The 26,895-nt window shown below is 36.5% G+C and overlaps 1 protein-coding gene across 2 annotated transcripts in view; it reads left to right on the forward strand.

Moving 5' to 3' along the window:
- Positions 1-24,305, forward strand: part of LOC145245838 (C-type mannose receptor 2-like) — a 122,778-nt gene extending 98,473 nt beyond the window's left edge. For both annotated transcript variants that reach the window (XM_080107491.1, XM_080107492.1), the window contains 6 exons: positions 347-468; positions 3,622-3,752; positions 7,124-7,311; positions 10,986-11,116; positions 19,663-19,790; positions 24,092-24,305. In XM_080107491.1, coding sequence (XP_079963617.1) covers positions 347-468; positions 3,622-3,752; positions 7,124-7,311; positions 10,986-11,116; positions 19,663-19,790; positions 24,092-24,174 — 783 coding nt within the window. In that variant the 3' untranslated portion in view covers positions 24,175-24,305. The remainder of the gene's footprint in view (positions 1-346; positions 469-3,621; positions 3,753-7,123; positions 7,312-10,985; positions 11,117-19,662; positions 19,791-24,091) is intronic.
- The last annotated feature ends 2,590 nt before the right edge of the window (positions 24,306-26,895 follow it).

Genomic DNA, 26,895 nt, shown 5'->3' on the forward strand with positions numbered 1-26,895 from the left:
TGCACACAATTAGTCAACTAGTAGATGGTTTGCAACAAAAAAATGGAAAACTTTTTTTATCAGCCGGAAATGGAATCATCGCCTTTTTAGGGCGATAATTTGATCGTTGCATCCTGTACTTAAGGAGGTGGGGGATGATGGTGGAAATGTGATTAAAGACACAAACTGAAAACACCTTTTGGACAGGAAGTTCGAATCCAGTCTGTTCCACCTAAACAGTTTTATCAAACCCACACCTTGTGTCAAACCTTTTGGACAGGAAGTTTTTTTTTTTTTTTTTCTTCTAGTTAAGTAATATAATTTCTATTTTTTTTTTTTTTTTTTTCTACTTTTATGTGGTCAGTAGTATTGGATTGAGTGGCAATCCTATCATTTGGGTCAGTCTGGATGGTGGACAGGGCTAAATAAAAATGGAGGCGATTCCAAATGGAAATGGGTCAATGGAAAAAACGCTGATATGTCCCTGATGTAAGTTTTAAATGTGTCTCATGTTTAGCCACTGTTTACGGATTGTGCTTCTTTTTAGAGACGTTTTTGGATTAAAGATTTTTTAAAAGGTAGTATGGTCGGTTTATTGCGCCACAGGTCTATACAGACAATTCTAATATGAAAGTTAGGAGTATTAAATCTGTTCTTCTGTTTAGCTTTATAGTGTTATTACTTATCATAACTTATATAATGTGTGTGTGTGCTTTTATATTTGTATACATTTGTATTTTGTGTCTGAAGATTAGCCATTTTGAAATATCTTCTAACGAGATACAGTTGAACCTTGTTCGAATGGTCATAAAATAATTGTAAATTCCAAGACAATCATATATCACAACATGTGTGTTATGATACAATGTATCTCTTTGGTGTTGCAATTATTTTATAATCATTCGGATAAGCTTCAACTGTATCTTGTGAGAAGATATTTCAAAATGGCTAATCTTCAGATACAAAATACAAATTACAAATGAATGAATGAAAAGGGAAAATTTTTCCGAAATTAATAATGGAATACGTCGCATAGGCATTACAAGTAAGACATTTTACCATACAACTGAATAAATATATATATATAAAAAAAAATTATATATATACGTATGTACTTATTGATTTGTAAATCGCCACTTGTTCTCGTCTCCTCTAACCAACAGCGACTATAATTCATTCCTCGCATTGTGACAGCCTTCTAAATCTCTTTTACATATATATATATATATATATATATATATATATATATATATATGTATATATATATATATATATATATATATATATATATATATATGTATATATATATATCCTTTTATCAACATTTTTTCTTGCTAAATACTTTTCCATTCCAAAGAAAAAAAAATTTCCAGCTATTTTCTGAGGAATATATTTTGTCTCTGGTAGTCTTCTGCTATTCAATCCTGGGCAAAATCGGGTCTTACTGCTAGTAAGAAATGATTGATGACTGTTCAAAGTTAAATAAAATTTATTTGATTATAAATCAATAAGGAAAAAGCCATGTAAACTATAAAGAAAACTCCTTAGACCATGGTATTTCGAAACTTAAATTAAATTTCAAAGAAAAAAGAAATGAAAGGTTGTATATAAAAAAAAAACAAGATTTTCAGATCACTACTTTTCTATCATGATGTCTTTTTTTTCTACCATTTTAAATTTTGATCAGCGTTCAGCATATTCCGGCAGTTTATGTAAGCTGCCGGAATATGCCGGCACAACACCACGGAAAAATTGGTCGTTCTCAACATAAGCTATCTTCTGTTCGTCTCTCTATCTTTCTCTCTTTCGCCTCCCCTGTTTTGCCTTTCCTTTCTCCACTCACTTCTCTCTCTTCCACCCAGCCCATTTCTCTCTCTGGATGTACACACACAAACTCCTCTTATATATATATATATATATATATATATATATATATATATATATATATATATATATATATATATATATATATATATAGTGCAAAACTTTGTTGAAATTCAAAAACTTACATTTTTTTCTTTTTTGTAACTTTTGTTTATTTCATCCTGGATTTCTTCATTACAGCCGTTTCGTTAATGAGATGGCAATTTTATGATTTTATGCATCCATAAAAATTTCCAGTCCTCACCAACTCGTCAGATGTTGTTTCCATTTGATGTTACCAACAAAAGGTTGATTTTGTACATGATAAACCGGCTGTAATGAAGAAATCCGGGATAAAATAAACAAAAGTTACAAAAAAGAAAAAATGTTAGTCTGTGAATTTCAATAAAGTTTTGCACTATATATGCTCTGCACCTATAAAATAGATACATTGAGCTTAACTCAAAATTAACGGTGATTATACTAACAATCTCAACCAGTTAAACAAAAACGGTATACATTGAAATTAACAATATTTCAAAAATAAGCATTTATAAAAATTATATATACATATACAACAGAAAAAAATAATTACTGTTGTTTAGAGTTAAAATTTGTGTGAAAAAGAAAAAAACAAACAACAAAAAAAAGAACTTTATTTCTTTTGTTTGCATTTAATTTTACTCTATATAAAAAAAAAAAATCTCGCATTGTTCTTGGCTTTTAATTTTAACTTATAATTTTCTTCAACAATGCTTCAAGCAAACTACAACTTACTTATATATATATATATATATATATATATATATATATATATATATATATATATATATATATATATATACCCGTTCACATACACCTTTCACGATAAAGCTAGAACCCAGAATTAGATAGAACCGAGCAATTGCATCGACAACGGAGACAACGCCAGACCCAAAGTGGGTTTCGATGTACTGCATCTCATCAGTTACATGCTCCGACATAGGCGCGAACCCAGGTCGGCGCACTCATGAAGTGTGTAATATTGACAACCTAACCATATGGGCCACAGCGCAATCTATTGGCTATGCCTCGATTTTTAAATTCTTATATATTTTTTTTTTATCCAGTCCTACATTCTACGATGTGACAAGCAACGCATCCTATACAACTAAGATAGGTACTGCTGGTATGCAGGCGGTAGATATCACATCTACAAACATTAACTGAAATTAGCCGACTCCCCAGACACGATTACTCGATTCTATCTAATTCTGGGTTCTAGCTTTATCGTGAAAAGTGTATGTGAATGGGTATTTATATATCTATCTATAATCTCCTCTTAATGTCTAAAAAAAAAAGCGGTTCATCCTTCGTAGGGATGTGATGTCCCTCAACAAATAACGTTGTTTCGAAATCGTGTCTAGGGAGTCGGCTAATTTCAGTTAATGTTTGTAGATGTGATATCTACCACCTGCATACCAGCAGTAACTATCTTAGTTGTATAGGACGCGTTGCTTGTCACATCGTAGAACTTTCTAAACTTTGATTTTGTAATTACTACTCCAAAATATAATTTAGAATAGTAATAGGAATATACTGACCAAATTTTAGGTAAACTCTTGAACCCTAATTAAAGTTATGAAGAAAAATGTAATGTTTCCAATACTTTTGCGTGGCACGGTATACACACACACACACACACACACACACACACACACACACACACACACACACACAACTCCGTTAGAGAACAATTATTAGAACCTTACATAAATACTTTGATGTCTTCTCTTTCAGACGCTGGAATCAAGAACCCGACAACCATAATGAAGACGAAGATTGTACAGTCATAACAAACGATGGCAGTTTCATCGATGTCAACTGTGTACAGAAAGCTGCCTACATTTGCCAATTTTATGCCGTCGAGGGTAAGAATTGTGCTCTGAACATATTGGCCATATGTGTGCATGTGTATATGTGTGCATGTGCATATGTGCATGTGTGTATGTCCAACTAAAAGTAAAAAACAAATACAAAACAAACACCCACAAAGTTGGTATACTCTTGATCGGCGCTGCCCCAGATTAATAACATTTCAAATTAAAAAGTATATATTTTCATTCTTTGGGGATCAACTGAATCAGATTTCGTTAGGGGTTGGTGGGGAAGTGTCGGTTTTTAGCAATTTCATGTAATAATTTCGCAAAAACTACCGACTCATTCCTCGAGTAATCTATTCTTTATAGAGAACTCTGTGTGTGTCTAGCTAAAAGTAAAAAGCTACCAAAACAAACCCCCACAAAGTTACTATATTCTTGATTTGCGTTGCAATATGGACAAACTGCTTCTCTTTATGGACACATATATAAGAAGAGATCGTCGAGGGAGGAGGGGTTTAGTAGTTAGCGACATAGACTGAAGACCTGTGTGTGTCAAATTCAAATCCAGGTTGTTTTAAAGAAGCACTTTCATAAACCCAACACTTGACCTTTCACCTAATCTCTTGAAGAAGAGCTAAGTAAGAAATATAAGAAGGTCGAGGGTTTTCGGATGTATATTTCCTTCAGGTTCATGAACTCCTGATATGGATCAAACTCTGGTTACTTTAAACTAATATCTGCATCCATCAGTTGGCAAGGTGTCTTAGAGAGACTTTCGTCTCCTGTTTTGACTTAGTTGAGCTGTAAACACTAAAAGAAAGCGTCCTCTTTTATTCACATGTGGTGGTTTACTTACCGGTTTTCGTTGTACATGTTTTTCATAAAGTCTTAGGGGAACCTTACATTATCCCTCCCCTCCCCTTATAACATAACATGAGGAAAACGTTTTGCTCTTTTGACATCATAATTTGGAAAAATAAATGGTCTTTTTGCTAAGGGAAAAGTGTAGTTTCTGTTCTGATACTACATGTTTATATCTTTGGTCAGTGCACGAGAAATCCTTCTAGACAGAGGAACTTTTTTTATTTTTGTCTCAATCCGAAGTGCCCTTTTTTAGGGAGCTGAATTTTCTCCACATTAAAAACCAACCTTATGTCTAACTCTATATAATTACATTGATACACTGGTTCTCACTGGATCACTGAAGTTAAGCAACATTGAGTCTAGTCAGTACCAGATGGGTGATCACTTGGGAATACTAGGCGCTGTATGTAGGAGGATGTCGACACCTCCCTACATAAACTGTAAAAACTTAACGTTGTCATCTTCCTTAATTGGGATATACATGCGACTGGGGACTGCTTGTGAATTTGATATTCCCATGCAGGAAGCCAATTCAACCAGCCTAGAGTGAGTGCCACTTTCGTATGGGGTACAGGTAATTCTGCCCTCATAGGGAAGCAAGTAAATAAGGACAGATACCAAAGACTCTAGCAAGATCGCATGTTAGGAGAGAGAGGTATTTTTTAAATAGTCAGTGGTTAAGTTAGGCAGTTGGTGCTTTCAGATGTCTGTCTTTGGGGGCGGCCTAGATGAAGAAATAAAAAACTGAAAAGTCCTTGGAATTGGAATTCATGATGCATTCGCAAAAAAGCCAGGCCAGAAATAATGGTTTGCAGATTTAAATGAATTAAAATTATGGACAGCCAAATTTACTTGTTTCCATTTCATGAGGAGCATAGGCCATCTACAACTTACAACTTTTTTTGTAGATGTTTTTTTAGCGAGGAGTTCTTTTTACAGGGTGAGGGTGCTGGCCCTACGCCCAACCTTCCCAGAAGGTACAAATAACGCTTAGCCTTCCTAAATGGTCACCCATCTGGTACTGGCCAGGCTGAACGTTGCTTAACTTCGGTGATCTGGCAAGAACCGGTGTGTCAACGTGATTATGCCGTACTTGTTTTCATTTATTTATCTTTTACCACTACCACTACCACCACCATCGCCATCATCATCATCATCATCATCATCATCATCATCATAATCACGTCCTCCTAGGTTTTCATAGGCCCTCCCGGTAAACAGAACCTGCAATTTCAACTGTTTTACATCTACTGACTCAAGAATTCTCATCAATTCTTTCAATGTGGCCATACCATCGAAGTCTCCAGTTCTGCACACATCTTCCTATTCTTTTATTTATTTATTGTCCAGGTTTAATCTTCCTCTGCGGTCATCAGATCTAAGCCTTTAAGATTTGCATTACACATCAATCATATTCTCATATCATTTCTCTCCATGCAACGAATGTCCTCAACCCTCAGTGGGAAGGTTTCACTGCCATACATCATCACACTGACAGACTCTCTCTTTTGTCGAAATTAGTAATGCTCTGCTAGTTAGTGATGACAAGAGTTCTCCTAAACTTACTCCATTACTTGTCTTCTGTTCATTTGCGCCATGCTCTGCATACAACATGTGGGTCCCGTGGGTAAACGTGATTAACATTACATTGAGATGTCGAGCATATAAGGCTTCAATAATCCCATGGATACCAAGTTTGTTAAAAAGCACGCTCGAAGAGATCCCTCCTCCCCACCAATTTACAATCGCACAATCGTCTTATCACACTGAAACGGTTGCAAATTCAAAGAGAGTAGAAAGTGGATCTCGCTTCCCTTATTTTGTGCTTTAGTCCTCACATTCCATCAGTGATGTTTCTGGCAAAGAGAGAAGAATTGCTGTTTTCTGGGTCAGAATCTATTCCATCTAATACTTATCATTGGCAAGTTTTTGATCTTAAAATTGGATTTGTTTTAGCTTCTTACATCAAGTGGCTTCATGCTTTGTCTGATAAGATATTAGTTCATGTAATTTGATTGAACTGATTAAGTTTTGTAGTTTTTCTTTAAAAAAAAACAAAAAAACACCAACGCCTCCACACCAACAAAAAATTAGAATTAGAATTTTAGAGTGGGGATTTATTTCGGACATTCATCATTAGGATTGACCTCAGGTTTCATGCGGTCAAACTCGCTCTCGGCAACGATCAAATCACAGCCGAACCACCTGATTAGAAATCTTTATAGCAAAAGTTGCAATTTTCCCCATCCGATGCCAGAGTACCTATTGTTTAGGCTACAGGCTATTGGTCTTTTTATGAATTACCGTTTTATATTAATGTGTAATTATTTATTTATTTTTTATTCCCATACATACTTGTACAGACTTGCTTTTGTTTTAATCTGTATATTTCCATTATATACTCTATATGATTTTATGTAATTTTTATGCATGTACATACATTTTTTTGATATGGAAGACATATTTGAAATAAAAGATTGCAAAAGCGGCATAAATGAATAAATCGAATCTTGCACGATTACATATTGAGAAATATATATTTCACATTCTTGCAGGAAAGGCGTGTCCAAATAAACCCAAGAATTGGATCCGACACGGGACTTACTGCTATTACTTCAGCTCCAGTCTTGACGCCAAAGATCTGAGAACATGGTTTGAAGTGACAACTCGTTGCAAAGAACTCGATCAGTCCGTAGAAGACAGCTTCATCACCAGACTCATCATCCACAACCAGGAAGAAAAGGCAATTTTATTTCATATATAAACTTAATTCTTTTCATTTTTCTTTTGTTTTTATGGCATATCACCCCCCTTTTTTTAGGTTATTTAATGTTGAATCGCAACAGCCATTGTAAATGATTTGTTAGTCACTTTGTACTCATAACTAAAGAGGAAATCGGGGTTCATACCTATTTCAACATTATTAGTCCGTAAATGACAAACAATACATCCAATAATACATGAAATAATTACGTTGACACACCAGTACTCATTAGATCACTGAAGTTAAGCAACGTTGAACCTGGTCAGTACCAAATGGAAATACCTGGAGCTGTATGTAGGAGGATCTTGACATCTCTCTGCAAGAACTGTAAAAATCTAACATCATTCCTGACTGGAATATGGATATGCTTGGGGACCGCTTGTGAATTTAATAGAGATTTTCTCCTCTGGAAGAAGCCGGGTCAACTCACATAACGTGAATGTTGTTGGCTTTAATAGATCTGATAAGCTTGACATAGCTGATTCCAAAGTCTGCAAACAGTATCTATTTGGCTGATCGTGCTCTTTACTGACTTTTTAGAATCCAACAATCCACGATTTTTTATTATTTAGATCTTTAGATTTAAAACAAAAATGTCATACTCTCTCTCTCTCTCTCTCTCTCTCCCTCTCTCTTTTTCTCTCTTTATTCTTTCTCTCTTTCTCTCTCTTTCTTTCCCTTGTTCTTACTCTCTCGTTCTTTCTTTCTCTGTGTGTGCGTCTCTCTCTCTCTCTTTCTCTCTCTCTCTCTCTCTCTCTCTCTCTCTCTCTCTCTCTCTCTTATTCATCTCTTTCAGCTCTTTTGAAGATTCTGACCGCCCCTTTAAGCGCAATTGTTTGAATCCCTCGCGCACTTGATTCACCGGGTATATTTGCCAGATAGATTTAAAATTCTTTTTCATGAATCTGGTTGCTCCTATAATTTTGGAAATGTTAGAGATCTTCCTAAGATTCCAGTTTCTTTTCATGGCATACATATGACCTTGGTATTTCGTTATCTTTTCCCTTTCAGCTCTGTTCAATTCAGCAATCATTGGGGATACTGACTTCTACTAAGGTTGCTTCTTTCTCCTTCTCGTTCCATATCACTATGTCAGGTTATGTGCGCATGAACGTGCGCATTTAAGTGTGAATTTTGTGAAGCAGGAGAGGTTTAAAGGATGCACGAATTGAAATGATCTACAAACTATTTATATGCAGATTAGAATCGATTGAATATTTGACAATAACGAAAACGTAGAAATACTAAGAACTTGAAACATGAGAAATGGATTCAGCATTCTTGCATTATCCTGTATTTCTATAAAACCACCAGAAAGGGAAGGTGGGACATAGGGAGAGAGAAGTCATAAACTACATAAGACACATCCACAACATTAATATATTCTTTTTCAGCATTACATTAGCAAGAATATGGACATATTTGTTGTTTTGTGTAAAAATCCATTCTTGTCAACAAAAACAAAATTAGTCATAGGGGTGGGGAAATCAACATTTAGAGATTTTTTTTTTCATTGGTCGTTTCTATGATATATTACGTAAAGTTATGCTTTAGTGTATGTGTGTGTCACTGCTCAGAAGTCACAAACTAATAATCAGATTCCGACCTAAGAAACAGGAAAAAGGGGGAGGGAGGACATAGGGAGAGAGAAGGGGGACATGGAGAGTAAGATGAGAAAGGATAGAGAGGGGGTTAGGGTTAGGACAGAAATAAGTTTTAAGACAAAGATATTATCACATACACTTTTTAACACTTCTATTTTGTTGTTAATGTTCCCTGGCAATGCCGGGTAACCATGCTAGTTTTATACATTAGATAATGAAAACATATCAATATTGTTACTTATGATGCTACAAATTTCAGAGAACACATTGCATAGTGCTTAATACTATTTAAGTTTTCTTTCTTTCAATAGTGCATTTTTTTACTTAAATTGACCCAGTATATACCTACATTTAAATAAAGTTTCTCACGATAATCCACAAATAGAAAGAGAAAAATATATTGAGAACATTGCCGAGACTGCTGCAAAGAAAATGGACTCCTTCAATTAGAAAATTACTAACACCAGAAAGCATCCAATATTTTTACAAAGCTACAATTCACTCATGCATAAAGCATTGTTGCTATATCCGAGCTGGTGCATCTGCCACTAGCCTCTCCCTATTAGACAGGGTTAAAAAAAAAAAAGTTTCAAATCTAATATGTCTTGCACTGTCAACCAAGTTCCAGCCCCTGCCCCATCATCTCAATAGTGTTCTTTTTACAAGTACTTTAATGGAATGTTCCTGCTCAACATAAATACTTCCAACTAACCCGACAAGCAGCAAAATCCAACCCCTTCACTATAGATATCCCCCCAGATGTTGGAAAGCCTTCTACTCAAATATATATATTTTTTTTGTCGAACTGCTAGATTTCAGAATTCCCTCCCTGTTCCCTGTTTCCCTAACTGTACAGAAATTTAAGCATATCTCACTGCTCAACTCCCTATTTAGATTGTCCCTGTATGTATGGTCCCTAATAGTATGTCCTAGTGGTAACATGCCTTGATTTAGGCGAATGTGAGTAAAAAAAAAAAGAAAAAGGGAGGTTTGACCTAAATAAAACTAAATCAGCTGTCAGAGCTTGTCCAATATTTGGACCAAGTTTGTTTTGTAGGACTGTAAAAAGAAAAAACGGCAAACTCTTATATAACTGTGTTTCAAAGACACAAAGAAGAAGCAAGACGTGTAAGTCTTATTACGTTACTGATCATTATAATTTTATTTCTCTGTATGTTCGTCTTCTATGATGATTGAGGATAGTTTATAGAAATCGCTCAAGACAAGACATGAAGCCACTTGATACTTAAAAAAAAACATATATAAAATACTATTTCAAAGTTAAAAACTAGCAAACAGTAAGTGTTAGATGGATTGATTCCAATCCAGAAAGCTGCAATTCTTCCTTTGCTAGAAACATTGCTCATGAAATGTGAGGACTAAAGGATAAAAGTAAAAGAAGCGAGAGTTACAAGGTTGCTGCTTTCCTTTATAATATTAAGGCTTGCCTATGTGGATTTTAAAATAAAGATTAAGCATGATATGATGATTGCAACATCTTGTCAGACAAGTGCCACTCCCTCAGTCACTAAAAGTCCATGTGTTCGAAGACGACTTTTCAGTGCTGCCAGCGACTTACACACCCTCAAGCAGACATGACACTGAAGTTTGGTTTCGAAAAAACTAACAGCAATGGAACTCGTATCATCGTGCGCTTTCATGCGATTAACAAGACCTACCTTGGACAACAGAGCTCGGTCACACACCTCACAGATCTAAAGATCTCCATGATTGGGCGGCAATGTTTGGCGTTTCCTACATGCTCTTTTGAACTTTGCTTGGTCTATCTTGGCTGCTTCAAAGTATTCTGCACCCCTGTATATCAGTGCCCTTCACCGCTTGCGATCATACGCTAGGGACTCCCTCCTAACTGTCAACTGGAACATGAAAGCTCATCAGACTCTCCTTGATGCTATCACGAAAACGTTTTTTGGGCTTGATATATCAACTAACCTACTGACAAACAGTAAAAAAAAAAAAACAAAGAACAAAGAAAACGCACCTAAAAATCCTTTTTTAATCTTATTTTAATTTCATTGCTATTTGCAGGAATGGTTAGAAAACCAGTTGGCATCGTTGTCCAAGACATCGGCAATGTGGTGGACAGGCTTGAATGATCGGAATGTGGAAGGAGTGTGGAAATGGGCCGATGAGAGAACCCCACCGAACATGGAACTAATGTAAGTAAATGGTAAAAAAAGAAAAATGGAATACGGACCCCAACTGACTGTAATGTGGAAAAAGCAGAAACAAAAAGAAGGATACATATCGATCGACACCAGTTTACCTTGACCTTTACACTCATATCGCCTCTGTAAATGACTAGAGTGCGTTTTTTTTTTTAATATATATTCATATTGTAACGTCCCCGGAGGTATGATAGTAAATTCGAAGTACAACAGAATTGTAATAGTTTAATAGCGAAGTGGGGCATTTTTTTTTTTTTTTTTTACCTTTTAATTTTTTTTTTTAAACCTTATAAAAAAAAGATCGACTATAATGTAAAAAGAAATAGGATCGACTAAAAGTAAGAAAAATAAATTGAAAAGGAAGAAGATCGACTAAAAGGGGGAGAAAGAAAAAAAAGAAAAGCGGGAACGGTGAAGAAACTTGAAGTACTTTTCGCCGACTGTCTTCAGAAGTAAATGTTAGAATGAAGTAATGTTGGCATGAAGTAATTTTTTTTTTTCCCCCTCATAGAAATTACTTCATTCCGACATTTACTTCTGAAGACAGTCGGCGACAAGTACTACAAGTACATCCTGGGCCCAACTCTCTTCCTGATCTACATCAATGATCTCCCTAAACACATACTTAAATCATTCGTTGATATCTATGCTGATGACATGACCATCTATGGCAACACATCAAAGGTCGTAAATGACAAAGTTCTCTCTGATTCTCTCTCCTCTGATCTTCAGCACGTGGTCCAGCGGGGGAAGAGATGGCTGGTTACTTTTAATGCATCTAAAACCAAGCTCCTATCTTTACATCATCAATGCTCTGATCCCCATCTGGCATCAATTGAAATGGATGGCTCTCGTCTAGAGGAAGTTTCATTTTTTGATAAGCTTCTGGGACTGACCTTTATTCCTGATCTGAAATGGAACACGTATATCAAGTCTGTTGCCAAGGTCGCTGGAAAAATGGTAGGATCCTTCTACTGCTCCAGAAGATATCTCACGGCTGATGCAATTCTCTATCTATATAAAAGCCAAGTATGTCCAAGGATGGAGTACTGATGCCACATCTGGGCAGGAGCTGCTAAAAACAGCCTATCCTGCCTTGACAGAGTACAAAATAGACTTCGTGGCCTAGTGGGGGATGCCCTTTTCTCTTCCCTGCAGCCTCTCTCCCACAGAAGAGACGTTGATAGCCAGTCTTTGTTTTATCGTTATTTCCATCTCTGGTCCCCCCTTGCCAATCTTTCGCGACTAGCTGAAACCATTGTCAATAATTTTCCCCATTCTTTATTTGTGCCTAAATCAAAAAACTCTCTCCTGTTTGCCTGTTTCCCATCTGACTACAACTTGGATGTCTTCAAGTCCAACATAAACAAATTCCTGATAAACCGCCCCCTTAAGTAAGACACTTTATCAAATCTCCATTACTAACGATTACTACGATATTATCCCATTGACACGCAATGACCCTTATCCCCGAGTGGCTTCCGGGCCTTGATAAGTGGTGACTACCATGTAAAAAAAAAAAAAAATATGATGATAGGTTAGTTTGGAAGTCAAGCCACTTAATGGTCTATAAACTACTACTACTGATGATGATAATGCTGATAATGATAAGTAGGAGGAGGTCACAAGACTTTTCTGCAGGTTGACCTATTGCCCAATACGTGGGCTGATGTGTGATTAGTTAATTAAAAAATATGACATAGAATAAATGGTTTGGAACTTTGTAGAAAAGGATGGCCATGTGATATCCAGATAAGGTCATCTTGTTCCCTTACAGGATAGCCACAAACAACTCATAGATGAGGGAAATAAGACATGCATCACGTGAAAAGGTTGTCTTCATCATTTTTCATCCATTTAATGTCCAGTAAGTTGGCCAATAAGAAAGTATCAGACCACATTATCAATCGTCAACACAACAGAAGTGAACACTACATACCCCATCATATTATATACAGTATACCCCCGATCATATTATATACTACATAGCCCACCATATTATATACAATATACCCCCATCATATTATATACTATGTAACCCATCATATTATATACAATATATCCCCATCATATTATATACTACATAGCTCATCATATTATATACAATATACCCCCATCATATTATATAGTACATACCCATCATATTATATACTACATAGCCCATCATATTATATACAATATACCCCCATTATATTATATACTACATAGCCCATCATATCATATACAACATACCCCCCATCATATTATATATTACATAGCCCATATTATATACAATATACCCCCATCATATTATATATTACATAGCCCATCATATTATATACAATATACCCCCATCATATTATATACTACATAGCCCATCATATCATATACAATATACCCCTATAATTTTATATACTACATAGCCCATCATATCATATACAACATACCGCCATCATATTATATACTACATAGCCCATCATATTATATACAATATACCCCCCCTCATATTATATATTACATAACGCATCATATTATATACAATATACCCCCATCATAGTATATACTACATACCCTCAGATATTTTGATCCACTTGTTCACATAAAACACTTGCAATTATTGAAATCGAAATCAAGAATTTAAAGATTGTAAAATTCAATTCAATTCGTTTGGAGAAAAAAAAGCATGCTTTCACTTGTGGTATAAATCTACACAAAACGATACAGTAGCCCAGCAACTGTTCAGATTCACCTTGAATGTTTGTGCGGTTAGTGTATTTATTATTACTTTCCTTGAAAGGTTATTCTAAGGTCCAGGGATCCTGACTGCGAAAGACTTCAGTTCAATCAAAATCAGCAGCAAAACAGTTTCTTGTAGCGTCCATGTGGACTCGTAATAGAAGGAGCAGATATACTCGCAGTTCAAGATTTTGAATATGTTTGCTGATTGGTTGTATGGTCACCTTCTTTTCTGGCTTGTCCAATCAAAGACCATCATTTAGATGAGTTGACCACGTGATTGAATTTATAAAAGCTTAAACACACGGCAACACTCTCTTTCTTCAAGGCTCTTGGACTGACAAGAACTCCACATGGCATGGTCTAATCCTCAATTACTCCTTTGGAGCACAACACAACCCACCTGGGCCTTCGACTTGTTTGACTAAGACGAGAAAACAAAGAATCTATCATGGTTACCGCCAAACAATAACTTTAACTGCACATACTTGAACTCTTCTTCTCCCACAGAATTATTTAATCTCTTGTCACTGTCCATACATGAATACACGTATAGGTTATGGGTGTGAGTCCGTGTTCACCAATTCATAATCAGGGTCCATCAATTTTTAAGACCAAAGTTGCAGGTGCAGGAATCTCTTGAAGTTGAAGGCAGTAGAGTATCCTCAGGACCGTTAAAGGTAAATTTTACATAATCTCCGACTTGCAAAAGGTTTTCATCAAACCACATCCTCACACATAAAATAAAAAACGTGGATAATTTTGGTAAAATGACACTTGACAAAAAACTCGAGATCGCTGTATTGAAATGAAATAACATTTATTTGCGTGTTTAAGAAACATTAATCCAAATCGTTCAAATATTAGGAGTTTTTTTCTTGCAACAAGTGTTTATTAGGACGGCTTAGCTAAATGAGTGTCTTGTGAAAAGGGCATGAAGTTCAGGATTACTTATTTTTATGAACAGAGGGACAACACGGTTATTTTTGAGAGGAAAAGAAGGCCATTAAACCATGTAAGCACATAAGAAAACAGTAGTTCTAAATTGCATTGTTGAAAAGAAGAAATAATTCTCGTTCACTGTGGTAATTTTCCATGATGAGAATTAAGGTTCATTTGCTGAGCACACAAATTCAAGACAGGGAATGTTAACGCTTTCCAATGCGGAGTTACTTCAGCTCCAGTCTCGGAGGAAACAAGAGAAGAAACTAGAATAAAACTAAACTGAACTGATTTGATTTTCATATGTGAAACCTTATATATGGGTGTTCTGGAACATTCCAGTCTGTTTGTATAATCACTGTGCATGGAGCGCAATGTAGTTCCTTTATCGCATGTGTGCGGCTGGGTAAATTACAACATTGTAATCTTGTGCATTCTGATATCTGTGGGCATTGAAACGGTGATTATTATAAAAATGTCTTTGCCGAAGATTTATTCCAGCCATATGTAGCAGTCGTTACACACGTTTCTACAAAGTTCATCACACATTCATGAACTCTCTCTTTCAACAGGCCTGTCTAATCTTTTATGAATGGAATAATAAATGCCCACAGCCCACTCGGGAATGCTAATCACACTGTGATAATGGTAGAAATCACCCTAAATTCTCGCCCTAAAACTGAAGACCTACTACTCAAAACAACGAGCTATTACAAAAAAGCTGACTGGGAAGCCATTAGGAAACTCATCAGAGATACCCCATGGCAAAATATCTTTTCTCTTCCAGCGGAACAGTGTGCAAATGAGACCACTGAATGGTTCAAAACTGCAATTGAAGCACATGTTCCCACACGGAAATTCTATAGCAAGCCCCACTCTCCCCAATGGTTTACTTCTGCTTGTGCAGCTGACATTTGTCAAAGGCCGCATGCGTTCCACAGATTCAACTGACATAAGTCCAGCTCAAATGAACAGAAGTATATAGAAGCTAGAAATGATTGTAAGAGAGTAATAGCGACAGCTAAGACAGATTACTCTGAAACCACCAGAAAACGCATCGAAGCACAGAAATAAGGAACCCGTGATTTTTGGAAAATCTATAGTAAATAATGGGCAGTCAACGATTCTCCCACTAGCAAACAATCATGAGGTTGTTTGCTCAGCAACCGACAAGGCTAATATGCTTGCCAGCCGGTTTGCCTCAAACTCCACACTGGATCCTTCAAACCACGCCATGCCTGACTTTCCTTTGCGGACAGACGCCACACTAGACGATCTAAAATCACCCCTGCTCAGGTGCATGCTATCATAAAAAACCTTGACACTTCAAAAGCATGTGGACCTGATCTCATCCCAGCTGTGCTATTAAAAAGGTGCTCAGCCGAAGTAGCTCTAGTTCTCTCCAAACTCTACAACAAATGCCTTAATGAATCATGCTCTCCGGGCTGTTGGAAAACTGCTTCTGTGGTACCAGTATTCAAGAATTCTGGCGAAAGAACTGACCCATCAAATTATCGCCCCATTAGCCTCCTCCCACTTTTTGCCAAAATATTTGAAACCATAATTAACCATGCTCTAGTCCGTCACCTTACAGATGCTAAACTTCTGACTGACAAACAATATGGATTTAAACAAGCCCATTCCACAGCAGACATCCTCACTGTAATCTCTGAACGTATATACCATTCACTGGACAAAGCTGGGGAGGGAAGAGCGGTAGCTCTAGATATATCTAAGGCTTTTGACAGGGTATGGCATGAGGGTCTCCTCAGGAAAATTAGATCATACGTTATCACTGGTAGAATACTTAACATAATTAAATCCTTCTTAGATAAGAGCAAAATACAGGTTGTCCTCGACGGTCGTACATCTAAACAGTGTGATATAAATGCAGGAGTGCCCCAGGGGTCTATCCTTGGACCTCTATTATTCCTAATATGTATTAATGACCTCCCCAACAAAACTGCCTCTGAGATGGGTATATATGCTGATGACACCACACTCTATAACAGGCATGACAGGAAAACAAATGAACACATAACTAAAGAAATGGCAAAAACACTAGAGGATGACCTCCAATCTGTAGTGGAATGGAGACAAAAATGGATGGTCACATTCAATGCTGCCAAGACTAAACTAGTTTCCTTCAATAATTACAAGAAACCTTCTCTGCCACCAATAGCAATGGCCAGTGACTCCCTATCTGAGAGTACATCTTTCAAACTGCTTGGCCTAACGTTCACGGGAAACATGAGTTAGAACAATTACATTGAAAACATTGCCAGGGCCGCTGCGAAAAAGGTAGGCTCTCTCTACCGTGCTAGAAAATTACTGACACCTGAAAGTATCCTGTACCTCTATAAAGCCACCATTCGTCCATGTATGGAGTATTGCTGTTACATTTGGGCTGGTGCATCTGCTGCTAGTCTCTCGCTCCTAGACAAGGTTCAAAAGAGAGTCGGCAATCTGATAGGCCCTGAACTGGCATCTAAGCTTCAGCCTCTGTCCCATCGATGAAACGTTGCATCCCTCTGCCTGTTCTACAAGTATTTTAATGGTGAATGCTCTGACGAACTGCAATCACTTGTGCCCCCACGACATAGACACCCTTGACAAACCTGACAGGCAGCTAAATCCCGCCCTCACGCAGTAGAGATCCCTAGATGTAAAAGATCTTTCTACTCCAGTAGTTTCTTCCCAAGAACCACTAGACTCTGGAATTCCATTCCAGGTCCCTGCTTCCCTAAATGTACTGACATGCAGAAGTTCAAGTGTAACGTGAACAAAAATCTTGCTGCCCAAATCCCAACATAGTACCCCAGTAGTTGCTGCCCCTGATAGCAGCCCCCTACACCAAAGTGGCAATGTGCCTTGTTTGGGGTGAAAATGTAATAAAAATTTTTTTGTTTAAATGTATGGAGTACTGTTGTCACATCTGGGCTGGTGCATCTGCTGCTTGTCTCTCGCTCCTGGACAGGGTTCAAAAGAGAGTTGCTAACCTGATAGGTCCTGAACTGTCATCTAGGCTTCAGCCTCTGTCCCATCGATGAGATATTGCATCCCTCTGTCTGTTCTACAAATACTTTAATGGTGAATGCTCTGACGAACTGCAAACACTTGTACCTCCTCGACGTAACTACCTCCGACAAACCCGACTAGCCACTAAGTATCACCCTTTACAGTAGAGATCCCTAGGTGCAAGAAAGCCTTTTAGTTTAATAGTTTCTTCCCCAGAACTGTAGGTCTTTGGAACTCCCTTCCAGGATTCTGCTTTCCCAATGTGAACAAACATCTTTCTACTCATCCCCCTTCATAATGTCCCTGCAAATTATGTCCCTGATAGTAGCCCCCTGCTTCAAAGTGGCACTGTGCCTTGTTTGAGGTGAAAATTGACCAAAAAAAAAAAAAAGGACAACAGGAACTTTTCTCAATATCTCACAAGTCAAACAAATGTTGTTATTAAATGTTAGAATGAGACTCTTGTCTTTCTGTTCGACAGCCTTTCTTGTACTGTAGTGAATAATAAGTCCTTAGATATATCATAATGTCCATTGAGGAGATTTTAGGCTAAAATAAGATCACCGCATAATTTGTTGGTGCTCAAAGGAGAAAAGATTAAACTTCTTGAGTCGGCTTTCGTATCCGATAGACCCTGCACCATTCGAATATTTTAAAATATTCATTATTATCTTTTATATATTATTTAATTGGAATTCATTATTGAGATGAGTATTATTTATTATTTTATTTATTGCAGACTATTATTCTCATCTTTTTTAGTTGTTGCTTCACGACATTTATCTCTACGGTTCCAGGTGAGAATTGTTTGAAAATAATGGTTTCAATCCTACCCAAAGCCAGCCAGAGGCTTACTTGGCCAAAACCTGGTGAGACGACAACAACTATGCATGGCAGTAATTGCTGAGAATGTAGTTAGGAGATTTGGAGTTCCTATCCCGTCGCGGTTACCACCTGACAGAGGCCAGAGGAATAGTTGGCCGAAACGTTGTGAAACAACAATTAAGAAAGATGAGGATAATAGTCCGCAATAAATTAATTAATTTTTTTTATTATTACATTTTCACCCCAAACAAGGCACAGTGTCACTTTGAAGTAGGGGCTACTATCGGGGACATAACTTGCAGGGGTATTATGAAAGGAGATGAATGGCAAGATGTCTGTTCACATTACACTTGAACTTCTGCATATCAGTACAGTTGAGAAAGCAGAATCCTGGAAGTGAGTTCCAAAGTCTAGCAGTTCTAAGAAAGAAACTATTAGAGTAGAAGGCTTTCTTACATCTAGGGATCTCAACTGTGTAGGGGTGGGACTTTGCTGCTTGTCGGGTTTGTCCTGGGTATTTACGTCGTGGGGGGGGGATACAAGGGCTTGTAGTTCGTTGGAGCATCCATCATTAAAATACTTGTAGAACAGGCAGAGGAATGCAACATTTCGTCGATGGGACAGAGGCTGAAGTTTAGATGACAGTTCATTGGCGACTCTCTTTTGGACCCTGTCCAGGAGTGAGAGACGAGTAGCAGATGCACCAGCCCAGATGCGACAACAATAATCCATACATGGGCGAATGGTGGCCTTGTAGAGGTACAGGATACTTTCAGGTGTAAGTAACTTTCTAGCACGGTAGAGAGAGCCCACCTTCCTCGCAGCAGCCCTGACAATGCTCTCGATGTGTCTGTTCCAACTCATGTTACCCATGTGTTTATTTAACATTAGATTATCATCTTTGCTGATTGGACAATCTCATTTTCTTTAATATTAGTGAAAGGTGGTAGCGTATGTATGAACATAAAAGACCTTACAAACATATCCACCCTCCTCCTAACCTCACTGATCATTTTTTCCCCTTTTTCCTTCGGCAGTAAATGGAATGGTCAGCCTGATAATAAAAATGGTAACGAGAACTGCGCCGCCATATTTTATGAGGGTCGTTATGACGATTTAACCTGCGACACACCTGCCTCTTTTATTTGCAAGAAATCACTCATAGGTAAAACGTTTGAAAATTATTTGCTTCTTATCCACATTTGTTTTGTTTTTTTAGGACTATTGTCTTCATTGCATATATTACCATGATTAACATTCTTTCCGAATTAAGTGTACAGTGAGGTATTAGGTACTATTGACAAGGATTGACCTTTCGATTAACTTATCAACAAATATAAAGGTAAATAGCAGATTGATTGATTTCCTTATCTAACTAAATAAAATATATATTGTATAGAAAGGTTCACATCTTCTGTCGCGTAACCCTCTAGCTACTGTAGATTGACGTGGCAGCTGAGTGTACACGCTGACCCCATGACCTCAGTTTTCTTTTTACATGTTAACGTCGCCTTGCAAATCCAAATGTATACTAGTGAACATACCCTTTACTATTTAACATGTTGCAAGTTTCAAATATTTGCTTAGATTTTCGCCCTCCTTGGTCTTCATCCTGTGAACTGATAGGTGTGTCAGAAACTTTGTGAAAAATATCGAATGATTCCACCCCCTATCTTTCCAAGCTTATAACTACTCGAAAAATGTAATTCAAACCCTAATTATTTTTCAATTAAAGGAGCAAGGACAAAGGTTTCATTAAAAAAAAAAAAAAAAAAAAAAAAAAAGAACAACGTGTTTTTTTTTTTAAATGTTTTAAACTTCGGACTTTACAGGTAAATTTCTAAAAAAAAACACTACTTTTTTTTGTTTTAAATTTGAATATATTATTTATTGATCTTTTATCTTCAATTTGTGATATATAAAACTTTGGTGAGTAAATTAATTATTTACTTTTTAATAGACATTTCAAAATGGAGGGGGGGCGTGAATTTAAAAAAAACGTTTGTCTAAAATATTATATTTGGTTTATTGGAAAGAGCATAAAATTTCACATTGACCCTGAAAATATCGTAAAAATAGAATCAATAGAAATATTTTGATAGATTTTTAAAGTTTAAAAATTGAAAAATACTGAACTCGTAAAATTCAATTAATTTCATTAGTTTTAAAAAAAAAAAAAAAAAATATTTCTATTACTTTTTATACAACTTTAATAGTTTATTTTGGAAGTATAATCCATAAAGAAAATAAATAACCCACTTTTAAAAGAGAAATTACAAGTTTTTTTTTTTATTTTATTCGCAGTTTCGTGTTAGGGGTGTCAAAAATTCCTACAAAAATTCTGATACACCTAGTGAATTGATGGAACGTCGAAATCTAATATTTGACTTGTTTTTCATGCCTGCTGACTATTATCAGATCCAGTCTTCGGCAAACTATAAGTTTGAAGGTCGAAACTTAAAGCCATGGAAATTTGTGTTTTAATGATCAAAATTGCTTCATGTTTTTATATATATTAAAATGAGGAGTTAAAATTGAGTTAGTATTACGCATGTAATATGAAAAAAAAAAAAAACGGTTGAAATATGTAAATATGTAAGAATAACCGAGATTTTAACAAACTAAACCGGAAGTAGCACATTTAGCTGATTTCACCATGTTTGTAGTATGTAGAGGACTAGGATATATAAATCCTAATCCCGCTACAAAAGAAAATAATGAAACGAATGGAAAGAAGGAAACAAAAACTCAGTTGCTGGATAGAATAAACGTGTCGTTTATTTACTGTTGAAGAATGAATGTTTTAGGTATAACATGTGTTCATGTCCGCACGGGTGTAACCATTGTTTGTTGCGGGACTGGTAGTATAGAAGAAAAGGAAATGTGTGTTCATCTCACGTTCGGGTCACTACCGTTTGTTCACGCGTGGGAAGAGAAGTGAGAAATGTAGTGAACGAGAAATGGCCGTCCGGCACGTAGAAAGAGAAAGAGAGAGGATTGCATCAGTTAAGCTGTGCGCCATGTTAGCAGTCAGCCACGCGGAGTTGTTCTCAGGCACGAGTTGTAGATGAGTTGTCTGGTTGATGGACCAAACCAAAAGGGGAAAAAGAGAGTGAGAAAGTCAATCCAGTTCATGGAGAGAGAAAGCGTATAAAGTGTACGTACTGTTTTGTTAGCTTTTTGGCCCACATGGTAGCAAGTGGCGTGAGGTGCACGGGCGCGTGCCTCCCAAAAGGGAGGCGGCTGGTTTGTCGAACCCTTCAGCTCGCAAGCTGGTCTGAAAAGGCGGAAGCAGCTTACTGCTCTTGCTTTTATAGTTGTTTCCGGTGATCTTTTGCGCATGTGTGGATTTCCTTTGAAAGGGGAAGTGATGTTGCCCATGTGTGCGTACGTGTGCATGTATATGAGTACATGTGTGTACGTTAGCGTGTGTGTGTGTGTATACACGTGAATGTGAGTGTATGTATGCGAACATGAATATATGTACATGTGTGGACGTGGCGCATATGTTTGTGTGCGCGTATGTATATGACAAGTAATATAGCTTGAGATGTGAACGCATGTTTTTGTGTGAGACTAGGCTCGCGCAAGTATCACTCAAGATGAAAACGTGTTAAAACATCTTTTTTATTATTATTATTTCATAATAGTAAGTTGATTTTAACTCCAAAATATTCTTATACACATGCACGCACACACATACATACATGCTTGCACACATATACATGCATGCACACACACGCATACACATACCCACACACATAGATATAATGTTGGTATCTTATGAAGCGATATAAATGTCTGAATATTTATAGACATTTAAATAAAAACTGATGCAATTTTAAAATGAATCAAATCATTTATTAATTATTTGTTACATAAGCTGAGACTTTCGATACCTAAAAATGTCTTATTCAAAGTCAGACTTGTCTGTTGTTTTTTTCTCATCTTGTGAATATTGATCCTGGAAGAATGGGTGAGCCTCCAATTGAGATAGAAAATATCTGGCAAGATATGACTAGGGCTGTGACAACAGAATATTCTTTTCATTCTTTGGACTCTCGAGTATATATCCGACACAATTAGACACAGCCAATCAACCGAGAACCACATCCGTCTATATAAAAACATAAGATATTAACGGGTATATACTCAAGAGTCAAAACAATGAAAAGAATATGCTGTTGTCACGGCCCTGGACATAAATCAAATCTGGACGATATGATTGTGTTTGGTGGCAGGTGTTTTGAATAAAAAAAACACACACAAAAAAAAAAATAATAATAAATAAAATTATTTATTTTTACTTTTTCAATTTTTTTTACATGAAAAAAAAAAAGTTTTTTAACATCAAGGGTGTGAGTTTTCGAATAAAATAAAATATGCATCAAGTGCGTTTGAAAGCCAAACCACAATGCAATATTAGGAAAATAAATATTTTATTTGTTTGAAATTTATAACTTAAATATATTTCGGAGCTAAACTCCATCCTCAGTATGTTGTTTTCTTTCTTTTTTCTTCTTTCTTGCTGAGTTGTAAAATTGGAGAAAGAAAAGTCTGTTTGTAAAGATCCACGCGTTGTCTCTCAGCGGTTGTATTTCGAAATGCTGGAACTGTGCGTTGGCAATGCGAGATTAACGTCAAGGGTGTGAGCTCCATTATAGAAACGTTTATTTAATCCGAATAAAATAAAATACACATCAAGAAGAAGAGAAAAAAAAGAAAGAAAACAACATACTGAGGATGGAGTTTGGCTCTGAAATATATTTAAATTATAAATTAGAGTTATATCCCTTAGACGAACAGATCTTTCTTCATGATTGCAATCATGTGATAAATTTAATCTCACATAATTTAGAACTACTGGGAGGGAGAAATCGACACAACGAATGAAAGGCAAACTTACCTGGTATGATAAAAACCAGTCATCTTTCTTCAGGGTTGCAAAATTGTTGCATCATTTTGCATCTCAGCTGAGTCTGGTAGGTAATTCGTCATAAGAAGTGTTAATTAAATCTCTGCTGAGTAGAATTTGAATATTATTGGTGAATGGATACATTTAATTATGATTCCAAAGGAAAGGGGTCAGTTAGTTCCCCTGAATAGTTAATTTCCATATCCGCATTTTTAGTTGATTTAAAGGAGACAATATTACGTCGAGGAATGAAACCTAATTAGTTAGGTAGAATAGTCTCATTGTGAAGAGAAGAGAGGGTTCCAATCGCCCTTAAATTAAAGGAGAGACTCAAACGAGGTCCTTCCAGTAAGAAAGATATACATGAACTGAAGTTTTTCGATTTGAACATCCCGCGCGTGCAGGATTCAAATTTAAATCAACCAATCAAAAGTCTGTAATACAACATGACATCAAATTTTTATCAACCAATGAAAGTTCGCGTTTCAAATCATGCAATTTCTGACATTACATTACCGATTTGTATATAATTTTTTTTCTTCTTTTCGCAGGTGTTGGAAGCAAAACACAGCTGAATACTTCTTTATTTCTTTTTATTGGCATATTAGTGAACAGCCATTTTGTACTTGCGTAACTTTCCTGCAAATTATTATTTTTTTTTAATTATTTTCTGTTTGGATTAAACAAAACACATTTTTCTCTTTTTTTATTAAATCAATTCATAACTTGCAACTATTAAAGATTTTTGGTACACACATGTACAAAGAGTCATTGTCTTTTTGCTTATAATGAAACTTATGCACGAAACTTGTATTTTATTGGGGGGGGGGAACAAGATGTAGAAAGAGCGCCACTCCTTCAACAGTATTACTCCACTTACTCTTGATCCTCGTCTCATAATACTGAATGTTCAATAAGAGAGCATTTGTTAGTCCTTGGCATGACTCAATCAAGGATTGAACCCTCGTGTGTGTGTGTGTGTGTGTGTGTATATATATATATTTTGAAGAAAATATTATCCGCTATGTCCCGCAGAAGGTAATTCTTCATAGCTTGTTACCTGCAACTAGACAAAAAGAAACTCCTGTGGGGAAAAGTAAAGGAAAAATAAAACAACTTGAAAGAAAGATTTTTATTTTGTAGAAAGTCTTGACAGAAAAATTCTATAATCGATCGGTTGCCAAGTGTCGGGTAATTTGACTTAAAATTCTTTTATATTCGAGAGGAATCAGCAATTCTTTCCTTTCAACTATTTTACAGTCTAGTCAGGACCGATAAACTGCCCACAACCATCAGGTCCCTTTTCCTTGCCTGAGATCTTGATTAAACATGTCTGTAACCTTGACACAGTTAACCCTTTCTTTATCAACTTTCTTTGTCCTGGGCGTGCAAGCAGCTACGGATTTTTCATCTAAAAAATGCGCCTCATGGCAGAATTGGTGTGCAAGAAGCTTACCCAATCAGTGGGCAGAATTAGATCATGTGACATAGAAGAGGAGAAGGAGGAAGAACAAAACAGAGTAGGGAAAGGAGGAGAAAAGAGAAAGAAAGGCCCATTTTGAATAACAATAGCATCTTTGGATTTTTGATTTGACTGGAGCGATTTCTATAAAAAAAAAATAAATAAAAAAAAGGAATGGGTAAAGAAAGTGCAAGACATTTGTCTTTTATTACATACTATATAAAACTTTTATTACATACTATATAAAACTCAGTTAATGCCTCAAAAATTGAATATTTTAAATTCTTTACCATTTACAATCCCAGTTTTCTACTTAATTTGTGCTTTGCCATTGGTCGGAGGAGGAACAATCCCTTGAGATTATTTCTTATTTTAAATAAATTGTTTGTAGATGTGTTTTGTCATTTTGGTTTCCATATATGCTTCTCACCTATAAAATGAATTTATAAAAAAATAATAGTTATTTCCCTTGAACTGAAGAAAAGAGAGTTATCGCTCTTGGGGAGGGAGACATCCACTATGACAATTGGAGGAGATTTCGACTAAGAGCTCCTCTTTTTCTGCTTTGCCATTGGTCAGAGGAGTTGAGATTATTTCTTATTTTAGTTAAATAAATTGTTTACAGATGTGTTTCGTCATTCTGGTTTCCATTTGTTTCTCGCCTATGTAACGAATTTAAATAAGTAAAACTGTTATTTCGATTGGACTGAAGAAGGGAGAGTTATCACCCTTTAGGAGGAGCATCCACTATGACAATTTGGGGAAATAAACAAAAATGTCTTTAATCATCACGCATCCAGTTAATTTTACCTTACCATTTAATCTTTTTTTTTTTTTTTTTTTACATTTTCACCCCAAACAAGGCACATTGCCACTTTGGTGTAGGGGGCTACTATCAGGGGCAACAACTACTGGGGTACTATGTAGGGATTTGGGCAGCAAGATGTTGGTTCACGTTGCACTTGAACTTCTGCATGTCAGTACAGTTGGGGAAGCAGGGACCTGGAATGGAATTCCAAAGTCTAGCTGTTCTGGGGAAGAAACTACTGGAGTAGAAAGATCTTTTACATCTAGGGATCTCTACAGTGTGGGGGTGGGATTTAGCAGCCTGTCGGGTCTGTCGAGGGTGTCTACGTCGTGGGGGCACAAGTGCTTGCAGTTCGTCAGAGCATTCACCATTAAAATACTTGTTGCAATATTTTGGATTCTAATGGGGTATGATCCCACACAGTCGGACGATTCTATTTATAAACGATGCTGCTAAGAACAGACGAATCAAATTAATTCACGTTCTGCTACCAACCAATCAGAAACCAGAATTGCTTCATAAATATTAAACCTTTTCTGGAGCAATTTCACATGTTCTTTCCCGGGTTTCGACACGGTAAGAATATTTTGTTCTGTGGAACTGTCTACTACAAACAAGTCATGTCCCAGGACTTGTGTGTAACAGCGAACTATCTGAAACTGTTCTGAAACTCAAAATGGCTTACACTTCTCGAGGTTATGGGCCCAGCGTGCGTCTTTATTTCGATGGATCCGAATCAAAATTCGAATTGTGGCAAGTTAAATTTCTGGGATATCTACGAATCCAAAAGCTATACAAAGTACTACAAACACAACCTGAAAACAGAAACGACCCCGAATTCATTGAAAAGAACGCAACTGTCTTTGCGGAATTAATACAGTGTTTAGATGACCGAAGTCTATCACTGGTAATGAGAGAAGCCCTGGACGATGGCTGCAAAGCATTAAACATATTGAGAGAGCATTATTTATCGAAAGAAAAACCCAAAATTATTTCTTTATACACTGAACTGACCTAATCACAAGAGTTTCCAATGTAGATACAGAACTCAAAATGGCGACTACATTAAAAATGTAGAGAGCTCT

Source organism: Euprymna scolopes, chromosome 23, assembly GCF_053919585.1.
Source record: "Euprymna scolopes isolate OS-2025 chromosome 23, ASM5391958v1, whole genome shotgun sequence".
Classification (NCBI taxonomy): Eukaryota; Metazoa; Mollusca; class Cephalopoda; order Sepiida; family Sepiolidae; genus Euprymna; species Euprymna scolopes.